The following is a 24,599-nucleotide window of genomic DNA, read 5'->3' on the forward strand; positions in this document are numbered from 1 at the left end:
TGTAATCCTTAACTGAACTTATAAATAAATGCTTGTAATATTTATTTTCCGTATGTGCTGAGGGAACGGTGATTTCGTACGTTTAACTCGGGAGTTTTTAAAATCAAGTGCAGTCATATAATCACACAATTTCTCTTTAATTAGAAATAGCATTAGCTGTACACGTCGCTGTGCACCATAAACATTAGAAAGCATTTTCCCCTCTCCCGCCTTGGTCGAGGGACAAAACAGCATAGCAGAGCTCCAGTTATCAAAATCCTATGTACACATAAAAGCTAAGTCCTCTGGTGGAAAGCCAAAAAAACAAAACATGGGAGGAAGACACGTGATTTCTCTCGTCAATATATAGTCTTTTTTTAGACGTTTGATGCCAAATCATAGTCCATAATGAGAGCATCAATCATCCAGCCCCTCTCCTTGCTGTATTCTCGATGCTATCCTGATGGCTTCCTCCAGCGAGGGCTGATCGCTGAGCTGCAGAGACAAGAGGGAAACAAAACACGTTATACAAATGGTGATTGACGTGTTGATAACCTGTTAAATCGCTCACTGCCACTGATTTACTCTGATACGCTTTGAAAACTCAATACCACCTCCTGTGACTGTTTTACAAGCTGCTGAATCTCACTGATGATCGTTACATGGTAAAAGTAATTGCTTTGTAATTAACATGACAGAAAAGAACAGAAGGGGGGGGAAAGAAAACAGTGTTTTTCCGGATGAATAAAGGTCATGAGAACATCATCCTGTGATGTGATCATAGGGGGTTTAACCCTGAATACCCAATATAGTATTAAACACAATATGTAAATACAGTGTCTTTACACACTTTTAAGAGTGAGATTTAAATACTTTCAAGGTATGTAAATCCAAAATATCCAGTATTTTTAAGCCTTTACCATCACCTCTAAAGTGTAACTACAACAACAACAAAATAAGATAAAATAAGATGGACTTTTATTAATCCCTCGTGGGGAAATTGTTTCTCTGCATTTGACCCATCCTAGTGTTAGGAGCAGTGTGCTGCCATTTTGAACGGTGCCCGGGAAGCAGTGTGGGGAACAGTGCCTTGCTCAGGGACACCTCGGTAGCACTTGGTCGTGCCGGGACTTGAACTGGTGACCTTCCAATTGCCAAGCCAAGTCCCTATCGACTTCGCCACCACCGCCCCAAGAACACCATTACTTTGTACCAAAATAACTCAACGTAAATTCACCAGTTTTATAATTTTTAAACCAGCATAAATGATACTGGTTTATGTGTTTTGACCTTTTCGTGAGTAAGAGCTCTGAGAATGACAAAAAACATATATATATTAAAGTATATTTAAAACATACTGGTTTCAATTCAAAGGTCCCATGTCATGGCCATTTCTACTGATCATAATTCCATTGTTGAGGTCTACTAGAATAGATGTATATTGTGCAATTTTCCAAAATCACATTGGTTTCTCACAGCATCTCTGTATAGTATGTGTATTCACTCTCTGTCCTAAACGGCTTGTTGGAGCTCCCGCCGTCTCAGGGAGGAGAAATCGGCGGAGCTGCAGCTGAGAAAAGATGTAGGCCCATTCCCAAACCGCCCCCTACACCCTACCCCTCCGTTTGCGCGTTCACGCGGAGGGTCCGCCATATTGAGGGCTGTTCCAAACCAACGAGTGTGGAGCGGTGTGGAGGGGGAGTGGGCTATCAAGCCCTCAAACAGCGAGTCTGCATCGATGCTGACTTGAGACCGGTCTCTACCTGACCGGAGTCACGCTGTGTGTATCCGTCAGGAAACACGCTGTTAACAAGTAGTTCCAGCAAACATCCACTGATAAACTGCGATGTTATCAACCTCATGATGACCTCATATTTCTTTAACTTAGGATCAAACCTGTGTTTAGTCTAGAAAAAGGTAAATGTGTGCATTTTGTTATAAAGTTGTGTATATTTACAGACCGTTGAAAAAACTAAGAAGCTTGTAAACATCAGGTTTAAAACTAAAAGAGCTTTGAAACACAATGAAAGATGTTTGGAGTTTTATTTGAGTTATTCATTTAAACTTTTTGTCAAAGAGATGCTGATTTGAAACCGTTGTTACAGTTACGGCATTTCCTGTTTCTGCCGGAGAGAGGGCCGTCCCAAAGCTTGCCGCTGTATTTACTCCCTCCATCTGACAGGAGGGAGCCTCGTTGAGCTGCGAGTGTGGCTACAGACGGAGTTCACTCCGTCACGGAGGGGTAGGGTCGAGGGAGTGGTTTGGGATTGGGCCTGAGTGTGTGTGTGGGAGGAAGTCCGCGGATTGGTCAATTTGGACCAATCCACGGACTTAACGTAACGGCTGCACGGATTAGTCCATTTTGACCAATCCACGGAGGGGTCGTCGTCACGTCACTTAGTGCCCGGAAGAAAAAAATTGAAAAAGAAAATCTCTAACGAGGCGTTCTGGGGCAGTATAGACAGGTCTTTTCTGTGTTAGAGTTTTACTCGCTACAGGGTGTAACACACAAGGGGACAGGTAATACGGAGGCGTGTGGCGTAGTGGGTTGGTGTTCGGATCAGGGGGGCACAGGTTCAAACCCCACTGCAGTCAGCATGTCATTGTGTCCCTGAGACACTTCACCCCAAATTGCTCCTGTGGGGATTGCCCACAGTATTGAGTATGTAAGTCGCTTTGGATAAAAGCGTCTAACAAGTAACATGTCATGTAATGTAATGTAATAACTGGAAAAGCATGACATAGGACCTTTAAGCATTTGCATTTTAAAGTACTAACCATATATGTAAACAAACCCTGAAGTTAAACAACGTGTTTATTTGAATAGATTTAGGATTATCCCCTTTAGTTAAAGGGCTAACCTCACTAATGTCAACACTGCCTCTTATGTGTAAAACTTCCTCTAATTTCCTTCTGCTTTTAGTGACATACCTTTTTTAACTAATACAACCTCAACTGTAAATTGTTTTGCAGAAGTGTGTTCCTTTTTCATTTACAGAAAAAGTCATCATTAACTTGGATTACATGTAAAGTCACAGTGTGTTGTTTGATTTTGTTTTTAGCTTTATACCTAAACAAATGTTGAGCTGAACCCCACCCACCAAGGATGTGTATTAAGCGTTTTAGCAAATAGCTCAACGGGGTGGGATCTGGGGTGTTTATTCAAAGTACCACGCTTACTGAGAAACTCAGCAAACTCAGTTTCATATAATCAGCAGAGCACTTAAGAGTCGTTTCAGGCATAAACTAATAAAGCAATTGTCAGACTACTAAAAAACGTCTACGACCTTTTTCGAAATACATTCTGAGCCATGAATGTTATTAAGTAGTGCAGCAGCTAATCAAAGAAATACACAAGACGTTACAAGTTGATTTGTAGTCTGTCACACATTCAAGTTGTAATTAGAGTAGTTAATTAGTAGGTGTGAGAAGCTCTGTTTTCTAATGTCCTGACGGTAGGAGCTCAGGCCAGAAGTGTGTCTTTTGTTGGTTTTATTGTTTGGATCATTGCTCAGATCTGAATATATCAAATACTGCTACTACTATATATATATCTAATACTTTTCACATGTAGGTTGTTGTATAACCTCTTTGTCATAAGAACAACTTGATAATATTAAGAAATGCACACAATTTTTTTGTCATATAGCTTCTCAATATCGATATTGTGGTGGTCAACAGTCAACCGACTGTTGATGCTTTCTCATATTTACACAGTGAGATGTTTGAGAAATAATCATAAGTAGGGCCGATATTCACTCTCTGTCGATCGATCAGTGCTCTCTATAAATGCCGATCGCGAGAGGCGATCACATGACGTAAAATACATGACACTTTTCTCTGTGTGCGGCAAAACAAGCTCGCCAAAATGCCTTTAAGGTGTCCGAAAAAGACAGTAAAATAGCGGTATGCAACGTGTGTGAAGCAGAAATCCTGCAGCTCCGCCCGCTGTGACGGACCGGTGAGCGGAAAAACACACACTAAGAGTTAGACCTAATACACTTAGCTATTTTATCTACCTCTGGAACAAGCTAAACTAGTTATAAATATGGGGAGAGACAGAGAGAGAGAGAGAGCGAGAGCGAGAGCGAGAGAGAGAGAGAGAGAGAGAGAGAGAGAGAGAGAGAGAGAGAGAGAGAGAGAGAGAGAGAGAGAGAGAGAGCGAGAAGAAAAGAGAGAGGCTTCTGCTAATTTCTCCCGTGTTATTATAAGTTAATGTAAACTTGATTAATGTACTTCACTTGAATGTAATAATGATGTTGGTTGTTGTTTGTGGAAGCGCCAGAGAATGAGCATTAACTGAGTTGTAAACATCACTTCAAATGGAAGATCCCCACTCGATCGGAGCATCCCTAATCAGAAGTAAATGACAAACTAATAGGCAAGTAATAAAACTACAGTACAGTAAAATAACATTACTGTACTGTTATGCGTCTTTAAAACCAGTAATAGACAACACTCAGCATCCACAACTATTTGTATGATGATTCACACTGAATAAAATCACATTATCACCATGTTTATAAGATATTAAATATGCTGGGATTTTATTATTTTATTATTGTTTTTGCTTAAGTTAAACTCCTCTATAAATCCTCAGTGATCTTGTTAGACTCGGAGCTTCGGGCTCAGAAACTCGTGGAGAACTTAACAGGAATTATAAAATGCCCTTGGGTAAATGTTCATTTAGACAAACAGCTTTTGTGTTCGGGGTAAACATGAGGAACGTCTCTGGATATGAACCTCAAACTGGATCCTGAGGGCGTTATTTCAAATTCAAACTGAAGTTGTTTTAAAATTGTTATGAGCCATGTTCTCTGTGAGGAAGGTAACTTCGTCACTATGGGTGATTGTGTGCACCTGGTGTCCTGTGTTGTCTCCTCCCCCCCTCACCTGTGTCTTGTTGTGCTGATTAGTGTGTGTATTTAGGCTCTGTTTCCCTGTCTGTTGGGAGGCTGGTAGTGTGTGAGATCCTTGTGGCTGGTAGGATGTGTGCACAGGAACAGCAGGATTGAGGCTGTGTCCTGTGCTCAAGTTGAATAAATGCCCACGTCGGGTTATATTTTTGGACGTTCTGCCTCTGCCTCCTTGCTTGGTCTGGGCCGCTCAACGGTCAGCTTCACAATTGGTGTCAGAAGTGGGATTTGACCAAGTAAGGAAGTGAACATTTTGAGAGGAAAGAAGAGGGACCAAAGAGAGGAACCGCGGCTGGGGGTGGCTATGCCTAGAACGGACCAGGGGGCCACGGCTGTTGAGGCAGCAGGAGACGAGAAACAAGCAGCAGGAGAAAAAGATTGACTACTTTGAGAGGGCTGAACGCATTGAACATGAGCAGCGAGAGGAGGAGGATCGGGAGTACCAGGAGCATCTGCGCAAACTCGAGGAGCAGGAACGAAAGCAGCGCGCTCGTCAACAGGAGATCGAGGAGCGGGAACGCCGTCGTGACGAAGAGAAATGGGTCCCAGCCGAGGAGAAACCCAAGGATTGGAGCAAAAAGGAGGTTGCAAAAGACACTGCTTCCTGGGGAGAGGGGGAAGGAAATGTGACGAAGGTAACTTCGTCACTATGGACTGACTGCTTCAGGCCGGGTAATTGTGTGCACCTGGTGTCCTGTGTTGTCTCCTCCCCCCCCTCACCTGTGTCTTGTTGTGCTGATTAGTGTGTGTATTTAGGCTCTGTTTCCCTGTCTGTTGGGAGGCTGGTAGTGTGTGAGATCCTTGTGGCTGGTAGGATGTGTGCACAGGAACAGCAGGATTGAGGCTGTGTCCTGTGCTCAAGTTGAATAAATGCCCACGTCGGGTTATATTTTTGGACGTTCTGCCTCTGCCTCCTTGCTTGGTCTGGGCCGCTCAACGGTCAGCTTCACATTCTCCCACATTATCTGGTGCTTATAGTTGTATTGATTTGAGTTGTATTAAAGGTCACCTATCATGCTATTTTTAGGCATATATTACGGGTCTCAGATATATAAAAACATGTCTATGTGTTTTTCTCAAAATACAAACAGATCATGCATTTTAGAAATCCCTCATATCCCTCTTTTCCAGCTCTGTTTAGAGAAACACGGATTTTGGGTACTTCGCTTGAAAAAAAAATAAGGAGGCGGAGCTAATGCCTGATCAGAATTCTACCGGAGATAAAGTTAAATTCTGCTCTGATAAAACGCCATCCTGTTCTAAACCACATCAAGGAATATTTCTGAAACAGTATGGAGCTCAAATGCTTTTTCTCTTGCGGGTTTATCACAAGGTGAGTTCCTTTTTTTATTTCCTGCTTTTAAAACACATGCTCTCTCCAGTACAGGTTAGCTCTGAGTGTTAGCGAGGCTGGCTAATGTAAACAAAGACTAGATTACGTCCAAAACACGTCAGGCATCGTTTCTGATAGCAACTTTCTGTGGGTCCGCCACCAATATTACGTCATATCGGCAGCAAATCTGTATCCGCTCGTTGTTCCCCCGGTTTTAAAAGATTTGGGTACGGAGGAAAAGAGAGAGGGTTTTATTTTCTGACACGGCGTGAGTTCCCCAATACACCGGGACACATATGTAAGACATAAAAAAAAAGACATCACAAAGTGCATTTTGCAAAATTATCTTTTAAATTGACAAACATCATATGTGTAATTCGTGGCACAATTCAAACGGGATCGAAAGATAACTTTTCTCTCCCCATTGAATTCAATACATAATTTTTCCGAAATAAGGTCCCATGTAGGTCCACCGGAAAGGGAGGGACTTCGCCTCTCTATTGAATAACAGTAGATCTATTTACATATTTATACTATACTTGCACTTTTCTTATTCCATTTGATCTTGTTTTTATCTTATTAGTTTGGCTCAATGATTGTTTATAAATATTATTTTGATGATGTTATTAGCTTTGCATTATTATTATTCTTTTATTAAACTCACCTTGCCTTTGTGTTGGTCTTTCGTGTATTTGTTCCTGAACGTTATGTTTTTTGAATGCCCCCTTTGGAAGAGTCATTGTAAATGAGTTGATTTGGCTTCACATGCTGTGGTGTTGGACATTGGATCGCTACCAACTCTCATGCCCCTTTCACACCAACGCAGCTCTCGTTCTAGCTCCTCTTGCGCTCATCTGGCTCGGAACCAGTTTTTCTTTTCAGCCCCTGTTTAGTTCACACCGCCGAGAGCCCGAGTGGTGCTGCGTCATCGCTTGCGTCTTGACGTAACTGTTTACGTGCCTGCTTCATAAAGCCAAACCGCCGCGCGGAACCCCTCATATCGATAACAACATTGGCCGATTGTATTGAAGCGCTGCTCGTTTTGGTTTTGCTTTGTCGAAACCAAATGGAAATAATATGACGATAGACTGTTTAAGTTTTATCGTTGTGTACAAACTGGACAAATGTGGGCTTTTTGTTGTTGTTCAGGAGGTTGATCCCGCCCCTGCCCCCGCCTCCAACGTAAGCGTGACGTATGCGGTTCTTGCTTTTAGACGGACAATTTTTTCGAGCTTGATAAGAACCGGTTTTCGGGGGAATGAGCCGGCTCCGCTGCGGTGTGACCAGGAAGAACCGGTGCTTATCAGACTCTAGCTCCGAACCGGCCCTGGAACCGCGTTGGTGTGAAAGGGAAATAATAGATATATCCTTGAGTTGAACTGGCTCCTGTTGTCTGTTATCCATACAGATTGGAACTCAGCCCACCATTCATTCCCTCCTACTGAGTCGCTCTACCAACCAGCACAGATTGGAACTCAGCCCACCATTCATTCCCTCCTACTGAGTCGCTCTACCAACCTGCACAGATTGGAACTCAGCCCACCATTCATTCCCTCCTATGGAGTCGCTCTACCAACCTGCACAGATTGGAACTCAGCCCACCATTCATTCCCTCCTATGGAGTCGCTCTACCAACCTGCACAGCGATGTGAGTGCCGTTAGAGGTGGCCAGTAACGTGACGGGATGAATGTCTTCATGCTCCTGACTGTATCCCGACTCCTCCACCGTCTGGAACGCCGCCATGTCCGGAGTCATGATGGCCACCTGAGGGCGACAGAGAGACAGACGTTCACTAATCAATCCTCTGCTTTAGTGTTGGGTTAGAAACTAACAGCTGTATGACCACATCTGGTAATCTATTTAAACAATTTGTAACATGCATTTTACAATCAAATAATCTGAGGGGAATTTCTTGTTGTTTGTTTTTAACTTGTGATGCACTTTGAGCGTCATGTGTTGTATGAAGCTTTATTATAATTATTTTCCAGAGCAAGTGACTTTGTTGTATTGAGGAGATTAGGATTAGCAAAATGATTGTTATGTAGAAAGACAAATTAGGTGTAGATTAATGGTGTAAATAACAATTAAAATGTGTTTGTCACAACCGTGTAGAACGTAATGTGAAGTCAAATGTTATGTTCTTTTTTCCTTTTGGAGCAGGGCTCGAGCTTAAGGACGTCCCGTCGTCGAAAAAAATAGTGTCGGGGAGGATAAAAAATAATTTTGGGACGAGAGTTAAAACAAAAATACCCCGCTAACTCTACTACAAACGGCGATGAAAATGAAACCGACTGCACGTTTTGTGTAGCACATTAAACCTCCTTGTCAACATAAACACACACGCACACAACATTTAGAAACCCGCGAAATACACACACATGTAGCTACAGCTGTGCCGCTGGCTGTCAGCCAGCCGCCCAGCTGGCTGTGCCCGCGAATTCCTGGCCCGCAAATCCGCGGGTCTAGCTATGTACCGAGTACGAGTATTTCGCGGGTTGAGTGACGTACAATGGCATCCCGTGGAGGAATTCTGAAATGTTTTATCGTTACATCACAAAAACGCACAGCAGAACCAGACCCTGGAGCGCCGGCCTCTTTATTTACTTACTCCTCTTCATCCCCTATGGGCAATAAGGCTGAGAAGAGAACTCTCCATCGTATTTAGTCCTTAGCAATATGCTGCCTCTCCCCATGTAGGGATGGGTACCGAGCAACGGGCCGGAATTATTAAAGACAGTGGTAACGTTAAGCTCCGACGTTATCGAACTTTTTATCGGTACTGGAGACATTAAAAAAATATATGTCATATGTACATAGGCTACACATTATATCGCAGTTTTAGTTTCGCCAACTCCGTTTCTAATATGCAATATTAAGACTACAACATGCGTCTATGATGTATTTTCGAGCTTTCCAATCCAGACGAGATCTCTCTCTCCCGTCTGTGTGCGAGGGGGCGGGGCAGTTTGTAAAGGTCTCCTGACTGTGTTACAGACTGTCATCCTGGTTAGTGGTTACTCTGGGTTCTGTCTTCAGGACAGAGTGTTGGATTTTTTTGTTAATTGGATGGGACTTGATTGGATTCAATATTAGAGTAATTTTCTCGTTTGTTTAAATATATTTGGCCTTTGTTTAAGTGATTGAATGATTTACTCAAATAAAAAGGTTGATGAATTATCATCTAATGATTTGTATGATGTTTTATTTATGTTAAAGGTCACTTTGAATGATTTTAACTAATGATAATGTAGAACAACTAACATTATCAATTCGGGACGGTCCACATTAATTTCGGGACGGCTTAGATTGTATTTCGGGACGGTTCCGGGAGGATGGGGGAAAAAGTTAGTCGAGAGCCCTGTTTTGGAGGCAAGTAAAATTGATACTACGGTTGTCTTTTGGACATTAGCTAGGTACATTTTACTTGTCCTCCATGATATATTTGGCTGGATGACTATAACTTGAGTTGTGCTTTAGGAGGATGACTTTTTATTTTGAAGATTTTATTTGCAAAGCTTGAGAGAAAAGGGGAGACTACTTGGTTTTTGATCAAGTGGTAAAATAACCGGTATTTCTCTAATAAAATAAAATGTTGGAGCAGTGTCAAAGGTTTTTTTTGGTGTCTGGTGAACCCATGAGAGTTAGGCACTTCATATTCATGTTACAAAATAAAGAAAATCAATGAATTAAAATCAATTTGTAGCAATCATGGAGGTCCAGCAGTGAACAAAAAGTCTGTGGTAAAGTTTTAGTTTTTTGTTAAATTTGAAGTAAACGTGTCTGGCTCATTTCAGATAATTAAAAAGAAAAAAAATATATATAATTAATTATTTATAACATTTTGTTTTTCCATTCTAACAATATTTTTGCACTAATTTACCTGTTCCTCCGAGCCGTCTGTCGTCACCATGGTAACCGAGTGAGCACCTTGCGTCGTCAGTTCGTGTGCCGGGATGGTAATGGTGGTGCCTTCTTGGGTTACCATGGTGATCGTTCCACCCATAGCTTGTAGATCTGCATCAGAGATACTGACCTGAGGAGAGAGAACATAGTTATGTGTCAACATGTCGTAACTAAAAAATATCTTGTTTTATTACAGATATTTTCCCGCCTTAATACATTTTTTGATTGACAGATTTAACGGAATGTGAACGGAATGTTGCCATTTTAAGTCCCGGGAACTTTCATGAATTTCAAAACGTTTGTGATGTCATCGCATTCCGTTACCTGCTGCTGTGTTCCGTCCTCCTGCGTAACCAAGGCAATGTGTTGCTGACCAATCATCTCCGAGCTTTCCATTGGGACCTGCTCCGAGCCGGAGTCGTCGGCCCCGACAATCGTCGTGGTGTAGCTGACGTTCGGGTCATCGATGGCATCTGAAACGAGAGTAACACATTGAATTTGAGATGAAAAAAATCTATGATGACGACTTTTCTGTTGATCCGCCATAATCCTGAAGATATTCCGTTTATTATTATTTATAATAAAATAAAGCATTCCAATTTTCTGATCGTAAATGATCTCTAATGCTACATTCCCACTGACCTGTCGGGGGTTCAAAGTAGGCCTCCTGCTCCTCCTCGATGGGCTCTGTGTCGTTGTGAGCGGTGCGTTTGTGCATGGCGAGGGTGGAGATCTGCTTGTAGGTTTTCCCACAGTGGTTGCAGTTGTAAGGTTTGCAGGGTGTGTGGACCACGTGGTGTTTGTAAAGGCTGGAGTATTCTGTGAAGCGCTTTTCACAGCCAGGCACTGTGCAGACGTAAGGTTTCTCTCCTGGGGAAGAACAAACAATTATAACCTTTATTTGCTAAGATCTTTTTTCATATAAATGCATTTGTACAGGCTGAATTCAAACTCTTTCTCATAGCATTTAAAGGGGACCTATCATGCAAAAGGCACTTTTTGATGTGTCCCCGGTGTGTCGGGGAACTCACGCAGCGTCAGAAAATAAAGCCCTCTCTCTTTTCCTCCGTACCCAAATCTCTAAAAACGGGGCTACAACGGAGCTGATCCAGATTTGCGTCTGATATGACGTAATATCGGAAATGTGGACCCACGGCCCAATCAGAAACGTTGCTATCAGAAACAATGCCCGACTGTTTTGGACGTAATATGGTCGGTGTTTACATTAGCATCGCTAACACTCAGAGCTAACCAGTACTGGAGAGCATGTGTGTGAAGAAGCAGGAAGTAAAAAGGAACTCACCTTGTGGTATAACCGGCAAGAGAGAAAGCCTTTGAGCTCCAAACTGTTTCAGAGAGAATCCTTGATAATCCATGATATGGCGTTTCATCACGGCAGCATTTAGTTTAGACAGTAGCTGCCGGGTAGCTCAGCCCCCTCCTTTTTTATTTTATCAATTTTTGTTTCGTTTTTTTAAGCTTTATATATAAAATCAGCACGTTTGAAACAGGAAGTGAAATAGAGGGATATGAGGCATGGCTAGAATGGGTGATCTGTTTGGTATTTTGAGCAAAACACTTCATAGACATGTTTTTTATATATTTTTATATATCTGAGACCTATGCTATTGCCTAAAAATAGCATGATAGGTGACCTTAAAAAAAAAAAATACAACTGGCACACTTGTGTTTAAGTTGTTAGAGACACTCACCAGTGTGTATCCTCACGTGGTTTTTGTAGTTGGTGGCGCTGGCGAACGAGCGTCCGCAGGTGGGCTCGGAGCAGTAGTACGGCCGCTCCCCGGTGTGCGTTCGGATGTGAACTTTGCGGATGTTGGACGTTGTAAACGACCGGCCGCAGCCGTCCATCGGACATTTGAAAGGCTTCTCTCCTGCACACAAGAAATGGGATGTCCGAGATTAAGGGGTAAGCCATCATTGTGTTATTTTGCACACAGGTGATCTGCAGCTTTTTGAGAGTAATATTTGAGCACAATTCAAGCACGTCAAGGTAAAAAATCACCTATTTAAAGTATCCAAACTCATGCTTTTATGCAAATGACGATTTCCTTTATTTCCACAGCAATCAGTTTATATTTGATTATTTTACAAGCCATGTTTTTTTTAATTAGGAGGGATGAAACCCTCTTTAATGGTCTCACATGCAGAGCACACACAGTGGAATGTGTACCAGGAGTCTAGTAGGAGCAGTGGGCAGCTAATGTACAGCGCCCGAGGAGCAATTGAGGTGCCTTGCTCAAGGGCAGGGCAGGAGGTGAACTGAGACCTCTCCAAGTAGCAGTCCACACTCCATATTTTAGGTCTGGTCGGGGACTTGAACCGGCGACCCTATTGCCACTTTAATCGTATGTTTTTATGGTGATTATTTAATACATAGCTAGCTCCAATGCCCTCTATTTCTGCTGTGAGATGCAGATATGATGTTGGGGATTGTGAATTAAACTATTTAAAAACATTAGTTACTGTGTCTCTTAACTACAGGATTTAAGTGAAAAAAGGGGGAATCGATTCCATTTTAAATTGACTGCGAGTTGGGTTTCAAAAAATAAATAAAATTGTTATTGTAGAGAAAACAGTCTATCCTTCAACCAATGAGATTTAAACTTTTAAAATCCTGTTATTAAAAAACCTCGGAGTCATGCTGCTCATGATGACCGTGTGCCTGAAAACTCCTCCAGCACTCTAGTTTTTGGGCAAAATGTTTTTTCAAAATGTGTGTTCTTTCATAAAACAGCTGTGCATGACTCTTGTCTTTGTTTTAACATAACTTCAGTTGCAAACCCTCAGTTGCTTCTTTGTTAAACAAACAGCCTTAATTTCAGCTCGCAGCTAAAGCAAACCGCAGTTAAACCACACGCAACTCCTGACCCATAAAAGAACATTCAAACACACTTTTTTAAACATACGGTGTAATACGATGATATCAGACTTTGGTGATGTACCTGTGTGAGTCCGTGTGTGTTTCTGAAGGTCTCCGGAGGTTTTGAAGGACTTGCAGCAGTTCATCTCTTGACATCTGTACGGCTTCTCCCCCGTGTGTGTGCGTGAGTGACTCTTCAGTCCATACCCTTAGAATATAAATAAAAACAGAAATGAAGTGGCATTCAGTTCAGTTCAAAGCCCTTATTCCTGGTTAATACACACTTGATACTTTCTTTTAGGTTAAAACTATCCATTTTGTCAGGTCATTCTTTTGTTTATAGCATTCTTTTTTAGGTGTGCAAAACAACCTCTTTAGCGAAATGTACTCATGGGCGTAATTTCCACTGGGGACAGGGGGGACATGTCAAAATCCCGTTTGTGTCCCCCCCACTTTTCAAATGTGGGTTGTTGTTTTTATTACGCAATCGGTCATCGTCACGGAGGAGCACACAGCGTCTCCGTGTGTGTGTGGCACGAGCGCATTTTGTGTGTGTGAGAGAGAGAGCTTTGGCAATATTGTTCACCTGACATTCATGCCAATAAAGCATATTGAATTGAGAGAGAGAGAGAGAGAGAGAGAGAGAGAGAGAGAGAGAGAGAGAGAGAGAGAGAGAGAGAGAGAGAGAGAGAGAGAGAGAGAGAGATGAGAGAGAGAGGATCGAGACGAGAGCAGAGAGAGAGAGAGAGAGAGAGAGAGAGAGAGAGAGAGAGAGAGAGAGAGACAGAGAGAGAGAGAGAGAGAGAGAGAGAGAGAGAGAGAGAGGTCATCTGTGTAGCCTAAACAAATATTTCCATCTATTTAATATAGGCCTAGTTGTAAAAAATAAGTTAAGAAATCATTCCAATATAGTATATCAGTACAAAATTAAAAACACAGTTTGAAAGGGGAGTGATTAGTAAAAATATGCATTAATAAAAAGAAAATATGCAGACTAGGTAAGATAGGAGAGAGGAGTCCCCCCTAGAGGAGGTTAGGTCCACCAACAAATAAAACAGGTTCACATGGATAGGATACTAGTTAACTCTGCACACTCATTATATACACTACACCATATTTCATTTCAAACCTTTATTTATACAGATAAATCCCATTGAGATTAGATATAGTCCCTAATAGATTTGTAGAAAGGCAGGAAATGGAATTAAATCGAGAAAATGTTTCATTGCGGAGGACCCCCTGTTTTGCGTACCCCCCACTTCTCAAACCAAAGTTACACCCTTGAATGTACTAATAAATGCTCGTTCTCTTTCTACTCTGAATTATGCAATGTTGCAAAAAAGACGTGTTCAATGTGTAAAAGTTTTAAGTAGGGTGAACCAAATTAAATGTTATTCATGTGGTCATATATCAAAAACGACATATATGCCTCAAGGGGCTTTACAGTGTGTTCAGCATACTCTCTCCTCAGACCCCCACATTAACGAGGAAAAACTCCCAAAGAAACCCCACAATTAACAGGAGAAAATGGAGGAAAGCTCAGTGAGTGCAACAGAGGACAGGCAGAAGTGCAACAGAGGATGTATGTACAGAGTCTACAACATAGAAAATGCAAATGAGCAAAAGGATAATGAGACACGTTTAGTGAGCACACGTTTAGTCTCCACAGTTACCTGTTGCAAACTTCTTCCCGCAGCCAGGATAGTCACAGATGTACGGTTTGTCTCCAGTGTGTGATCGTTCATGTACCTGCAGGACAAAGAAACACAACTGTGTAGCAGGAGGGCTGAGAAACCACATCATAGGAAGATGCTGTAAGGGAAATACCATCTTTGAACGATCCCACACACAACAACAGAACACACACTCTCACCTTGAGATGGTGGGCGGTGGTGTAGAGCTTCCCACAGCCGTCGTATTCGCAGCGGAAAGATTTCTCTCCTACGTGTGTGGCTCGGGCTGACCTGTTTTCTTGACCCTGTATTACAATCTGAACAAACATGTGTTAGACTGCGCTGGTTAACTTGGAAAGGTAATATTTAGAAAAGTAAAGTAAAGAAACTCTTACCCGCATGTGGACGCCATTGTCTGCTTCCACTCTGCCGTATGACCCCAGAGGGTTTTCTATATTCTCCACCTGACAGGAGGAGAAAAGGGCACTTCCTGTTACAATATATGAACATTCACAACCAAGGGAGATTATTGAAAAAAAGGTGTATTGTACAAATCTACAGAAATGTTACACCAAGAAAATACATAGTACTAAACATTGTGAAAACATGTCAGGTTCCCCGGAGCAGCACCCTGAGGATCACCTTGGTGGTGTACTGCTCCAGCACGTTGATGGTCTCGGGGTCGATGGAGGTGGCCTCGCCCTGCAGGTCAGCGATGGTGCCGTCGGCCTGGATGGCCAGGATGGTGTTGGACTGCGGCATGTGCATGGTGTGCTGGATGTAGGCGGTGCTGCCGTCCTCCAGCTGCACCTCCTGCAGGCCGCTCTGCTCGTATGCATCTGCACAGAAACAAGAGGAGGGGTGTTCATGAGAGAGGAACTGAGTTACAGAATGAAAACTGAGGTTGCGGTCGAATAGTCCAAAAATCTGCTCCAATCGTCTACTCCTTGACATCTATGTGAAACGTCACAGGGTTAAAGGTAGAGTAGGTAAGAACGGAGAAACCAGCTCGAGTGCGCTAGAATTTGAAAATCTGCCCCTTCCTTCAGACTTCCTCACAGAGCCCCTCCTCCAACACACACGAACGCGCACATGACCAATGAGGGCACGAGATGAGTTTGTGCCCAGATGGAAGGCTGACAGGCAGGTAGGCCATCCAGTTACTTTAGCCGGGCCGGCTCAGATGATTGGTCGTGCTTTTTACAGCGCCACGGCTTCCACAGATTACATTTAATGTATTCATTGCTATCGGGATGTTAAGAGCATTCCATGGAATATAACAACAAGTGTATCTGAAGTGAATCACCTACCCCACCTTTAAGGGATAGTGGATAGGAGAATTCAAAAGGATTTAGGAGAAGAGACTGCGGTGCTTTGAGAGTCCGACTGCACTTTCACTATCCGTCATGAATGTGCGTCTGCTGCTGTGGGGAAACTATGGAAACCACAGTTCTCTATACAGCGGACTACAACATGGATGTTTAATAAGAACCAGGGACTCATCTAGAGACTCCGTGCTCTGATGCTGTTGCTTTATGCTTTATGAACGGGGACAACAGAGAAACATATTCTTCATGACCAAAGTTGGAATTGAAATAAAAAATGAAAGTGAAACTTATGCTCGTCACCCTCTCCCTCGTATGATTGTATGAACTATGAAAAGATCTTAAAATAAATACAGATGTATTTATTATAAACGTTAGTCCTTAATATCTATCACTGTGTATATCACCATTCAAACATCTTTTAAAAGTTGAACAAACCCCACAGCTCAGTGAAGACTGTGAAATGTTGACTTTATTTGATCATTTCAGTAAAAACTAACGTTCATATTTCTCTTTTTGATTATAATAATAATAATGAACGTTCAAAACAAAGCACTTTGGCAACTTACCACATACGTTTTAAAATGCTTAATAAGCACCGTAACTTTCATGATATCATTTCTCGGTCATAATCGGTTGTTTCCGTGAACGGCCGAATGTTGTGAGACGGCAAATGCTGCGGCCGCAAGGCATTGTGGGGCAGCATTTTCTCCTCTCCTTTCGTCAAGGGAGGTCCAGTGCAATCCAACAAATCCATTAAGAATAAAAAAAAGTGCACAGTGTATAGTTGCTCTCTCAGAGAGATCAGAGGCTGAGGAGGATTGTCTCCCAGCTTGTAAAGGGAACAAAGCCTTGTTGAAGGAGGTTATAAAGGAAGTTTGAAACCTCCTTTCCTATCATCTAGAGCAGGGGGGTCAAACTCAAATACACAGTGGGCCAAAATTAAAAAAGGGGTACTAATCGAGGGCCGGACTGGTTCAATGTTTATAGCTAAACTTATTGAAATGAACTTATTGCACATATTAAACCTGGAACTAACAAAGCTTAAATTATTGCCTATAAAAACAACATTAAATAATCAGTTGCATTAATTTCTTATGGCTCTATCTGCAGAGTCATTTCTTATGATTACATTTTCCACAGGCCAACAACAGCTTCAAAAAAACAATTTCCCTCAAAGAACAAACCAAACATGCCCTGTTGTCGTGAGAGAAAGTGCAGAAGGAAACATCCATTAAACTCAGTGTGCTGCTCTGTGATGCTAGCTCAGATACTTGGCATCTCATCTTGGGTGCAAGGTCATCAATGTTTGGGCTCAGGCTCTGAGCTGAGGAGACCCTCAGGATGGAGTGAAGGTGTGCGTGCAATATACCGGAGGACCAGATCTAATAGGAAATAGAAATTATCCTGCGGGCCGAAATTAAATCCACCACGGGCCTGATTTGGCCCCCGGGCCTTGAGTTTGACACATGTGCTGTAGAGAGAGGAACTGAGCTACAGTATAAAAACTGAGATGTTGTTTACTCAGGAGGAAGGATGGTTTCCTACATGACGAGACAAACTTACAGTGTCTTTAAATACAACCACTTAGCTATAAAAGGGGGTATGATTACTCAATGTACATTAATGGGTCTATTTGTTAGGGGTTTTTTATTTCCATGAAAGAACAGGGGAAAAATGTTGCATATTTTTAAGAACTGTTTTTGGTTTCAGATTATGGTATCCAAAACCAATTTATATTCTAAAAGAAGCAGATCCATGCTGCAGTAAAACTATTTATTTTGTGATTAGAGTCAACTGTGCACCTAGAGGTTGTACAAAGACAAAGCAAAGTAGGTAAACCTTTTGGAATTTTTTTAATCTATGTTGGATATACATTAGGCGCATTCACACCGGAGTACTTTTCCCACAAAGGTTCATCAGAACTCTTTAGTTCTCATGAACTAAGTACAGATCACGTTCACACCGGAATAAGTTCCTGGGGAGGATTAGGCAAATGAAGCCGCTGACGTCACTTCTTCTTCTGCTTTGGGATTACAACAACTTCACGGCGTATACTGCCACCCGAAGTCCCCTGCCGGAAGTCCCCGGAGTCGAGTTGATACCTCCTCATCTCCACCGCTCCCATGTTTTCTTTTGTGTTGCCATAAGTTAGTCTCTCTGCGTTTCTGCGCTGGGCTAATGCTAATGCTAATAATGCTAATGCAAGGATAATAAAATGGCGGCTTCACAACATTTTTTGGGAGTTTTACATAGGAACCTTTTTCTCCCACGAAAGCCCCTGCTCTCTAGCAGGGACGGAAAAGAGGGTAAAAAGGTTCTCATTAACTAATTTTAGTTCCGGCTCTTTTTGGTGTGAACGCAACATTTCGGAACTATATCGGAACTAAAGTGGGAAAAGTACTGCGGTGTGAACGCGGCTTTCGATTCTACTTTTCAGGGTTCATACACTTTTTCACCAATGATTTTCCATGACTTCTCCAGGACCTTTACCTAATTTTCCATGACCAAAAACATTACTCTTTCTCAGCGGCACTGAAAATGGTTTATTTTAACATGGAACAGGAAAATAAGGTCTGCATATGAAACATGTTGTGCTTATCTAAAACAAATCAAAGGCTTACTAGCTTCTAGACGCTGAAGCAACTCAAATCTCTCACCAGCAAAACACCTCGTCAGTTAAATGCCATTTTACGTTTCATTACGATACAGTATTTATTATCGTTATAGTATTACTATTTCGGCGATTAGATAAAATATAAATTATATTTGATGCAACTTTAGTTACATTTCCATGACTTTTCCAAAACGTTGGGAAAAATATTGTTTTCCAGAACCTTTCCAGGGCCTGGAATTAGCATTTTCACTTTTCCAGGTTTTTAATGACTGTAAGAACCCTGACTTTTGTCTCTCATATTACGTTTTTTTAATCCCTTTCAGTTTTAATACATTGAATTCGATTTTCCTAAAGTTGACTCCTTTACATGAATATGTAAACAAATTACTGAAATGAGACACGTTGGTGTTGCCTAAGAAACAGAGATGAAATACACGTAATGTTCTTACCTTTGGGTGTGTGAATGTAGGCTGTTGTTCCATCTTCTAGCTGAACTGCTTGTCCGTCTTCAAGCTGTAAACTATCCCCTCCTACAACAGGAAACAACATAAAGTGAGGCACAACGTCTTCATCAGCACTAACGACTGCTTTGCTTTTCTTTCTCCAAATGTGTTCTACAAGATTGCATTAAATCATCCTTTTTAAATACAAATAAACTATGTATTTTTACCTCCTTTAGGCATGGACACGTGCTGAACATAGGCTGCGGAGCCGTCCTCCAGCTGGATCACCTGGCCGTCCATGATCTGTCCATCTGAAAACGAAGACTTGGAGTCGTGCTGGATGTACGCAGTCGATCCATCTGCAAGAGTGATGGCCTGCAGACTCACCGTGTCCAAGCTCTCTATCTGATCGCCATCTGGGGAAGATGTTTGAATTATCTTTAAGTGAGAAGATCATAATGTTATGGCTTTAAATGCAATTTGAACTACATCGTAACTTTTCAAAATAGATGATACAGATCTGACACTGGTAAACTCACTCTTTTGTGAGAAAACAATAATAATCATCTATTAAAAAAGGGGCAATAAAATGTCCAGTAGCTACTTTTCTACACTTCTCACGCATTATATTATTATAGTAATTACTCTCAATATAAATATATAGTATTCTAGACTTTCTTTTTGAGGTGTGACACTTGTATTTTTCTATACAGAAACAATACTCATTTGTCTTATTTAGTCAAGAGGTGTAAATTAAAAACATCCAAAAGTCCTTTTGAAATAAAAATAAATATGCCAGTTGTCCACTTCAAGACTTATTTATAACAATATATTGACGAGTTGATGTTCAGGATCTCACCTCCCACAGTCACGGCCTCCGTCAGACAGAGGGTGACCGGCTGCCCGTCTGCATCGTGAAACTCTGCCATTCCCGGCGAGTCCCGGTTTATCTGGGCTAAGAGCATGCTTCAGCTGCTGGAAAGGAGACACAAGCACATTTAAAACTTAAACTGGAGTCCTCAGGTCCAGTTAACACACAGAGACATCATGACACGAGCACTGGGGGTAAAGAAGTGACAACCAGGGGTGTGTTGATGCACATGTGCAATGCCCATTCATATAAGAACATTTCATTTTACTTAGCATATAATAATTGCCATCAACCATGAGAATACAAACTCTGTACAGCGAGAATTCTGCAGCTATGTTAGCATCAAATAAGACAAACAAATTAAAGTACTGGTGCATTATTCAAATATCCATCCATCTTCTCCCGCTTAACCATGGTCGGGTCGCGGAGAGCCCCAAACGTTCCTTTCCCTGGCCACATCAACCAGCTCTGACTGGGGGATCCCAAGGCGCTCCCAGGCCAGCGAAGAGATATAATCCCTCCACCTGGTCCTAGGTCTACCCCTTGGTCTCCTCCCAGCTGGACGTGCCTGGAACACCTCAATGGGAGGCGTCCAGGTGGCATCCTAACTAGGTGTCCGAACCACCTCAACTGGCTCCTTTCGACCCGAAGGAGGAGCGGTTCAACTCCGAGTCCCTCCCGGATGACTGAATTTCTCACCTTATCCCTAAGGGAGACGCCAGCCACCCTGCGGAGAAAACCCATCTTGGCCGCTTGTATCCGTATTATTCAAATATGCAAAATATAAAGCCAAATCTGAAATACTGAAGGTCTTAACTAGATTTTAACCAGTTACCACTTAAATGAAAAGCCTCATATTGACATAATAAAGCATTACTCTACTAAAGGCCCTTATCGTGTTGTGTTGATCGTGCATATTCCTATACAACATTTCTATCAAATTCTCACAAATATTCCATTAAAATACAATAAAGCAAGTTCTTCTTTTCCTTAGCATATCATCTTGAACCTTGATTTGAAAAGCAACCAGACTATCATGCCAAGTCAATTCATACATTAATTGGTTTTGCTTTTTATGTGTCCCTTATAATGTCTTCTCGAAGGTTATGTAATGATATGCTATTTTTACTGACTAGGCCAAACATCTCATTAAAAGCGTTTTGTATTAATTATTTGCTGACCTGTGGTGCCTTCATCCTCTCATGGGTGTCAAACTCAAATACACAGTGGGCCAAAATAAGAAAATCGGTACTAGTCGAGGGCCGGACTGGTTAAATGTTTATAGCTAAATGTATTGTAATGAACGTATTGCACAAATTAAACCTGGAACTAACAAAGCTTAAATTATTGCCTATAAAAACAACTGTTATGATTACATTTTTCCACAGGCCAACAACAGCTTCAAAAAAAGTATTCCCCTCAAAGAAAAACCCAAACATGCCCTGTTGTCTCAAGAGAAAAAGTGCACAAGGAAACATCCATTGAAACTCAGTGTGCTGCTCTGTGATGCTAGTTCAGATACTTGGCATCTCATCTTGGGTGCAAGGTCATCAATGTTTGGGCTCAGGCTCTGAGCTGAGGAGACCCTCAGGATGGAGTGAAGGTGTGCGTGCAATATACCGACGGGTCAGATCTAATAGTAATAAAACATTAAAACTGCGGTGGCACATGTGCGCGCAGTGATGAGCGGGCCCTCGCGTCCGTGCGCCTGTCGGGGAGGGCAGCAGGTCGTCCCGGCGTCAAGCAGACGCGCGCGAGTCCTCGGAAATGAGCCGTTTGTCATTTCTCTCACGTCCCAGACTCCCAGGTCCTCCGGCAGCGACCCGGAAATGGATGTCGGCGCGCCGTCTCGAAGGAAAACAAATTTCTCTAAAGGGTCGCCGAGGATCGATTATCGAGGAGGCTGTCTGGAGGAGCCGTAACCGAGGATACACTGATTTAGAGGAGAGGAGTGTCTCTAGAGGAGCTATAACCGAGGGTACACTGAAGTATTCTCCGGAGTCGATTTCAGCCAACAGTGATGTTTCCGCTGTGATTATAAGTTATTTAAGATGATCAAATGTGCATCAGACCTTCTGCCCTTTACCGTTTGTTTACTCACTAATCACATCTCCTCTGGATGGTAGGCTATCTATCATAAAACTGCTTTCATTGTGAGGCGATGTTTACAGTGAGAACAGCTGCTGAGGTCAGTGCATAAAGCAGAACAGTGTGTATAATATATATCGCTCAATAAAATATGTACCAGGCCTACATTTCACACTTTATTTGAAAATTATTTGGTGTGCCTATTCCCCGAGACAGACTGAACCTATCTACCAAAATCTGTGATGTTTGGATACATTGTTGATGAGATATGAGCATTTCTTTCTAAGCCCTGCCTTTTTGCGAGTACGTTTTGATTGACGGCGGCAATATTTATCGTCCTAACATGCTCATTTTCTACGGTAATGTGTCTGACCCTCCACCGATGCTGTATACAAAGTTTGGTGTTGAAAAACTGAAAATTGAAATGTAAGTGAATATTTAACTGTTTTGAACATTATGCTAATTTAAATGTAAAAAAAATTAGGCGGAGCTTCGGGTTCCAGGAGGATTATTTGTAGAGCAGGTCCACCCGGATATGTGTGCAAAATGTCAAGTCATTCGGAGTTACGGTGCGACTTTGTAAATGTATTCCGAAATGGGATTTTGATAGGTGGCGCTAGTGAGCAGGTTGGAATATTTAACCCATTGACTCCAGAATATTTAATTTTTCACCGGTCCTGGCGTCCGTGCAAAATTATACAACTTTTGAAGCATCCTAAAGACCTCAAAAAGAGGAAACGCCAGCACTATAATAATAATACCACCAATAACAATAGGTTCCTCGCACTTCGTGCTAGGACGCCGTCGGGTCCTAGCGCTCCGTGCTCGGGCCGAAATTAAATCCACCAAGGGCCTGATTTGGCCCCCGGGCCTTGAGTTTGACACATGTGCTCTAAACTTTCTAACCATTACGCTTTTCTTTCACTTTCATTTTAGACATTATGTTGTTGTTTGTTGACTCATTTATCAACTGGCTATGGTAAAACAGTTCAAGGTTAAAATAATAACACTTTTACATGTACAGTATGTTGATTTCGTCAATAGATAAATATACTTTTTTACTATTAACTTATGATAATTTTCATGATGGATTATTCTGGTGATTATTTTCTCTATTTACCAATGTATTGTTTGGTTTCTAATGACACCTTCCCAATGTTTTGTTTTGTCCAACCTCATGATCAATTTATATCTTTAAAATAAAATAAAAATGATCAAAAGTTATATCAGCAAATAGTTCGTCCATTGTCAAACCTTTCATATTTATATATATGAATATGTTTATCTTCATTTGAAAAGTACCTAGGCTACATACATATTATCAATGAGTCCTTTAAAATGGATTGTATTGAAGTATAACAAATTGAAATACTCAAGATAAGTAGTGTATATGAACTTTATATTATACCACTGCTTATTTCTTATCTTCTGATTGCTTTAATATGATTATTAATAAACACATGACCGTGCACTGCAGTCATTATAGTTTGGCGCTAGTTATTTTGAATATAGCATTTAGGGGGGGCTAGCAAGCTAAGATGTTAGCACAACTATGACTTGCCACATTTGTCACCCGTATAAAATACTATCCAACACGTGTAGTAAACTGTTTTCCTGTAAATGTTGAAACACTGACAGCCTCTTTTATATCACAGCAGAAACTATATGTCACAACGAAGTAGGGTGGTTATTAGCCACCATGCTAACAACAATGCTAACTACGCCAACGGACCCGGTGCTGCTGTCACGACTTTATTTAAGCGGTTAACTAGCAAACTAATGGTGCATATTGTGACTTCAATGAGAGCATGTATATATATATTTAAAGTTGATATAAGTCTCAGCTGGCTCTGTGACAGCTGGAGGTGCTAGCTAGCTGTCTGCACGAAGCACCCAGCCTAACATATAAGTAGGAAACAACACGGAGCTAATTAACGATAACATAAGCATTTTGACTCGCTGGATGTCATTTTTAAATCATCTTAAAACTGCGTTTCCCATCCGTGTTATGACTCCCATTCACAGCCCGTCTCTCCCTCTGCCTCTCGGAGATGGCTGTGGGAATAATGCACACTGGGTAAAAAACCAATTTATATACTAACCTCCGAAAAATTTCCAACAATTCCTCCTGTTCGACCACCATGCACCAGTGCAGGAAACGCTCCACGCGCCGGGAACATGTATGACACAAACCGCCCAGGAAGTGCGCCGGACGTTAAAGCAAATTCTCGTAGTGGCCAAACGGCGGTACTACAGCTTCACTGGGGCAACAAATACATTTTCCTATTGACTTACATTGGATGAGATACGTCTGTAAATCAGCGGGTATTTTTTTTAACTGAATCAACTACCCAGTACTAACACTTGTATAGCCTTTATTTAAATCATTAGGGTCTTAATGTTGTAAAATGCGCTTAAAAGCTGACTCAGAGTTATTTTCTCTAGCCCTTCATTTGACTGAGCAGATAGCAGGAGATCGGAGGCAGGGCCTAAAGAAAACTCAACTGCGCATGCTCTATGGGCCCACATCCGGGTAATTTTGCTCTCGAGTCAGGTCATTTTTGGCTTC

At 41.8% G+C, this 24,599-nt stretch overlaps 1 protein-coding gene across 2 annotated transcripts; it reads right to left on the reverse strand.

Moving 5' to 3' along the window:
• Window positions 1–116: 116 nt before the first annotated feature.
• znf143b (zinc finger protein 143b) lies at window positions 117–24,261 on the reverse strand. 2 transcript variants are annotated; one of them, XM_034229604.1, is made up of 15 exons: window positions 24,133–24,261; window positions 19,931–20,046; window positions 19,299–19,487; window positions 19,078–19,158; window positions 15,329–15,525; window positions 15,082–15,150; window positions 14,887–15,003; window positions 14,687–14,762; window positions 13,096–13,221; window positions 11,845–12,024; window positions 10,775–11,002; window positions 10,457–10,605; window positions 10,110–10,262; window positions 7,865–7,993; window positions 117–474 (listed from the first exon to the last, which is right to left on the reverse strand). In XM_034229604.1, exons 2-15 carry the CDS (start codon window positions 20,034–20,036, stop codon window positions 397–399), a joined length of 1,878 nt encoding a protein of 625 aa, XP_034085495.1. In that variant the 5' UTR covers window positions 20,037–20,046; window positions 24,133–24,261; the 3' UTR covers window positions 117–396. The 2 variants fall into 2 exon arrangements, with proteins under 2 accessions (XP_034085495.1, XP_034085494.1); XM_034229603.1 differs by having other exon boundaries at window positions 361–474; window positions 19,931–20,043; window positions 24,133–24,167.
• Between the last annotated feature and the right edge of the window lie 338 nt (window positions 24,262–24,599).

This window comes from Gymnodraco acuticeps, unplaced genomic scaffold, assembly GCF_902827175.1.
Source record: "Gymnodraco acuticeps unplaced genomic scaffold, fGymAcu1.1, whole genome shotgun sequence".
NCBI lineage: Eukaryota > Metazoa > Chordata > Actinopteri > Perciformes > Bathydraconidae > Gymnodraco > Gymnodraco acuticeps.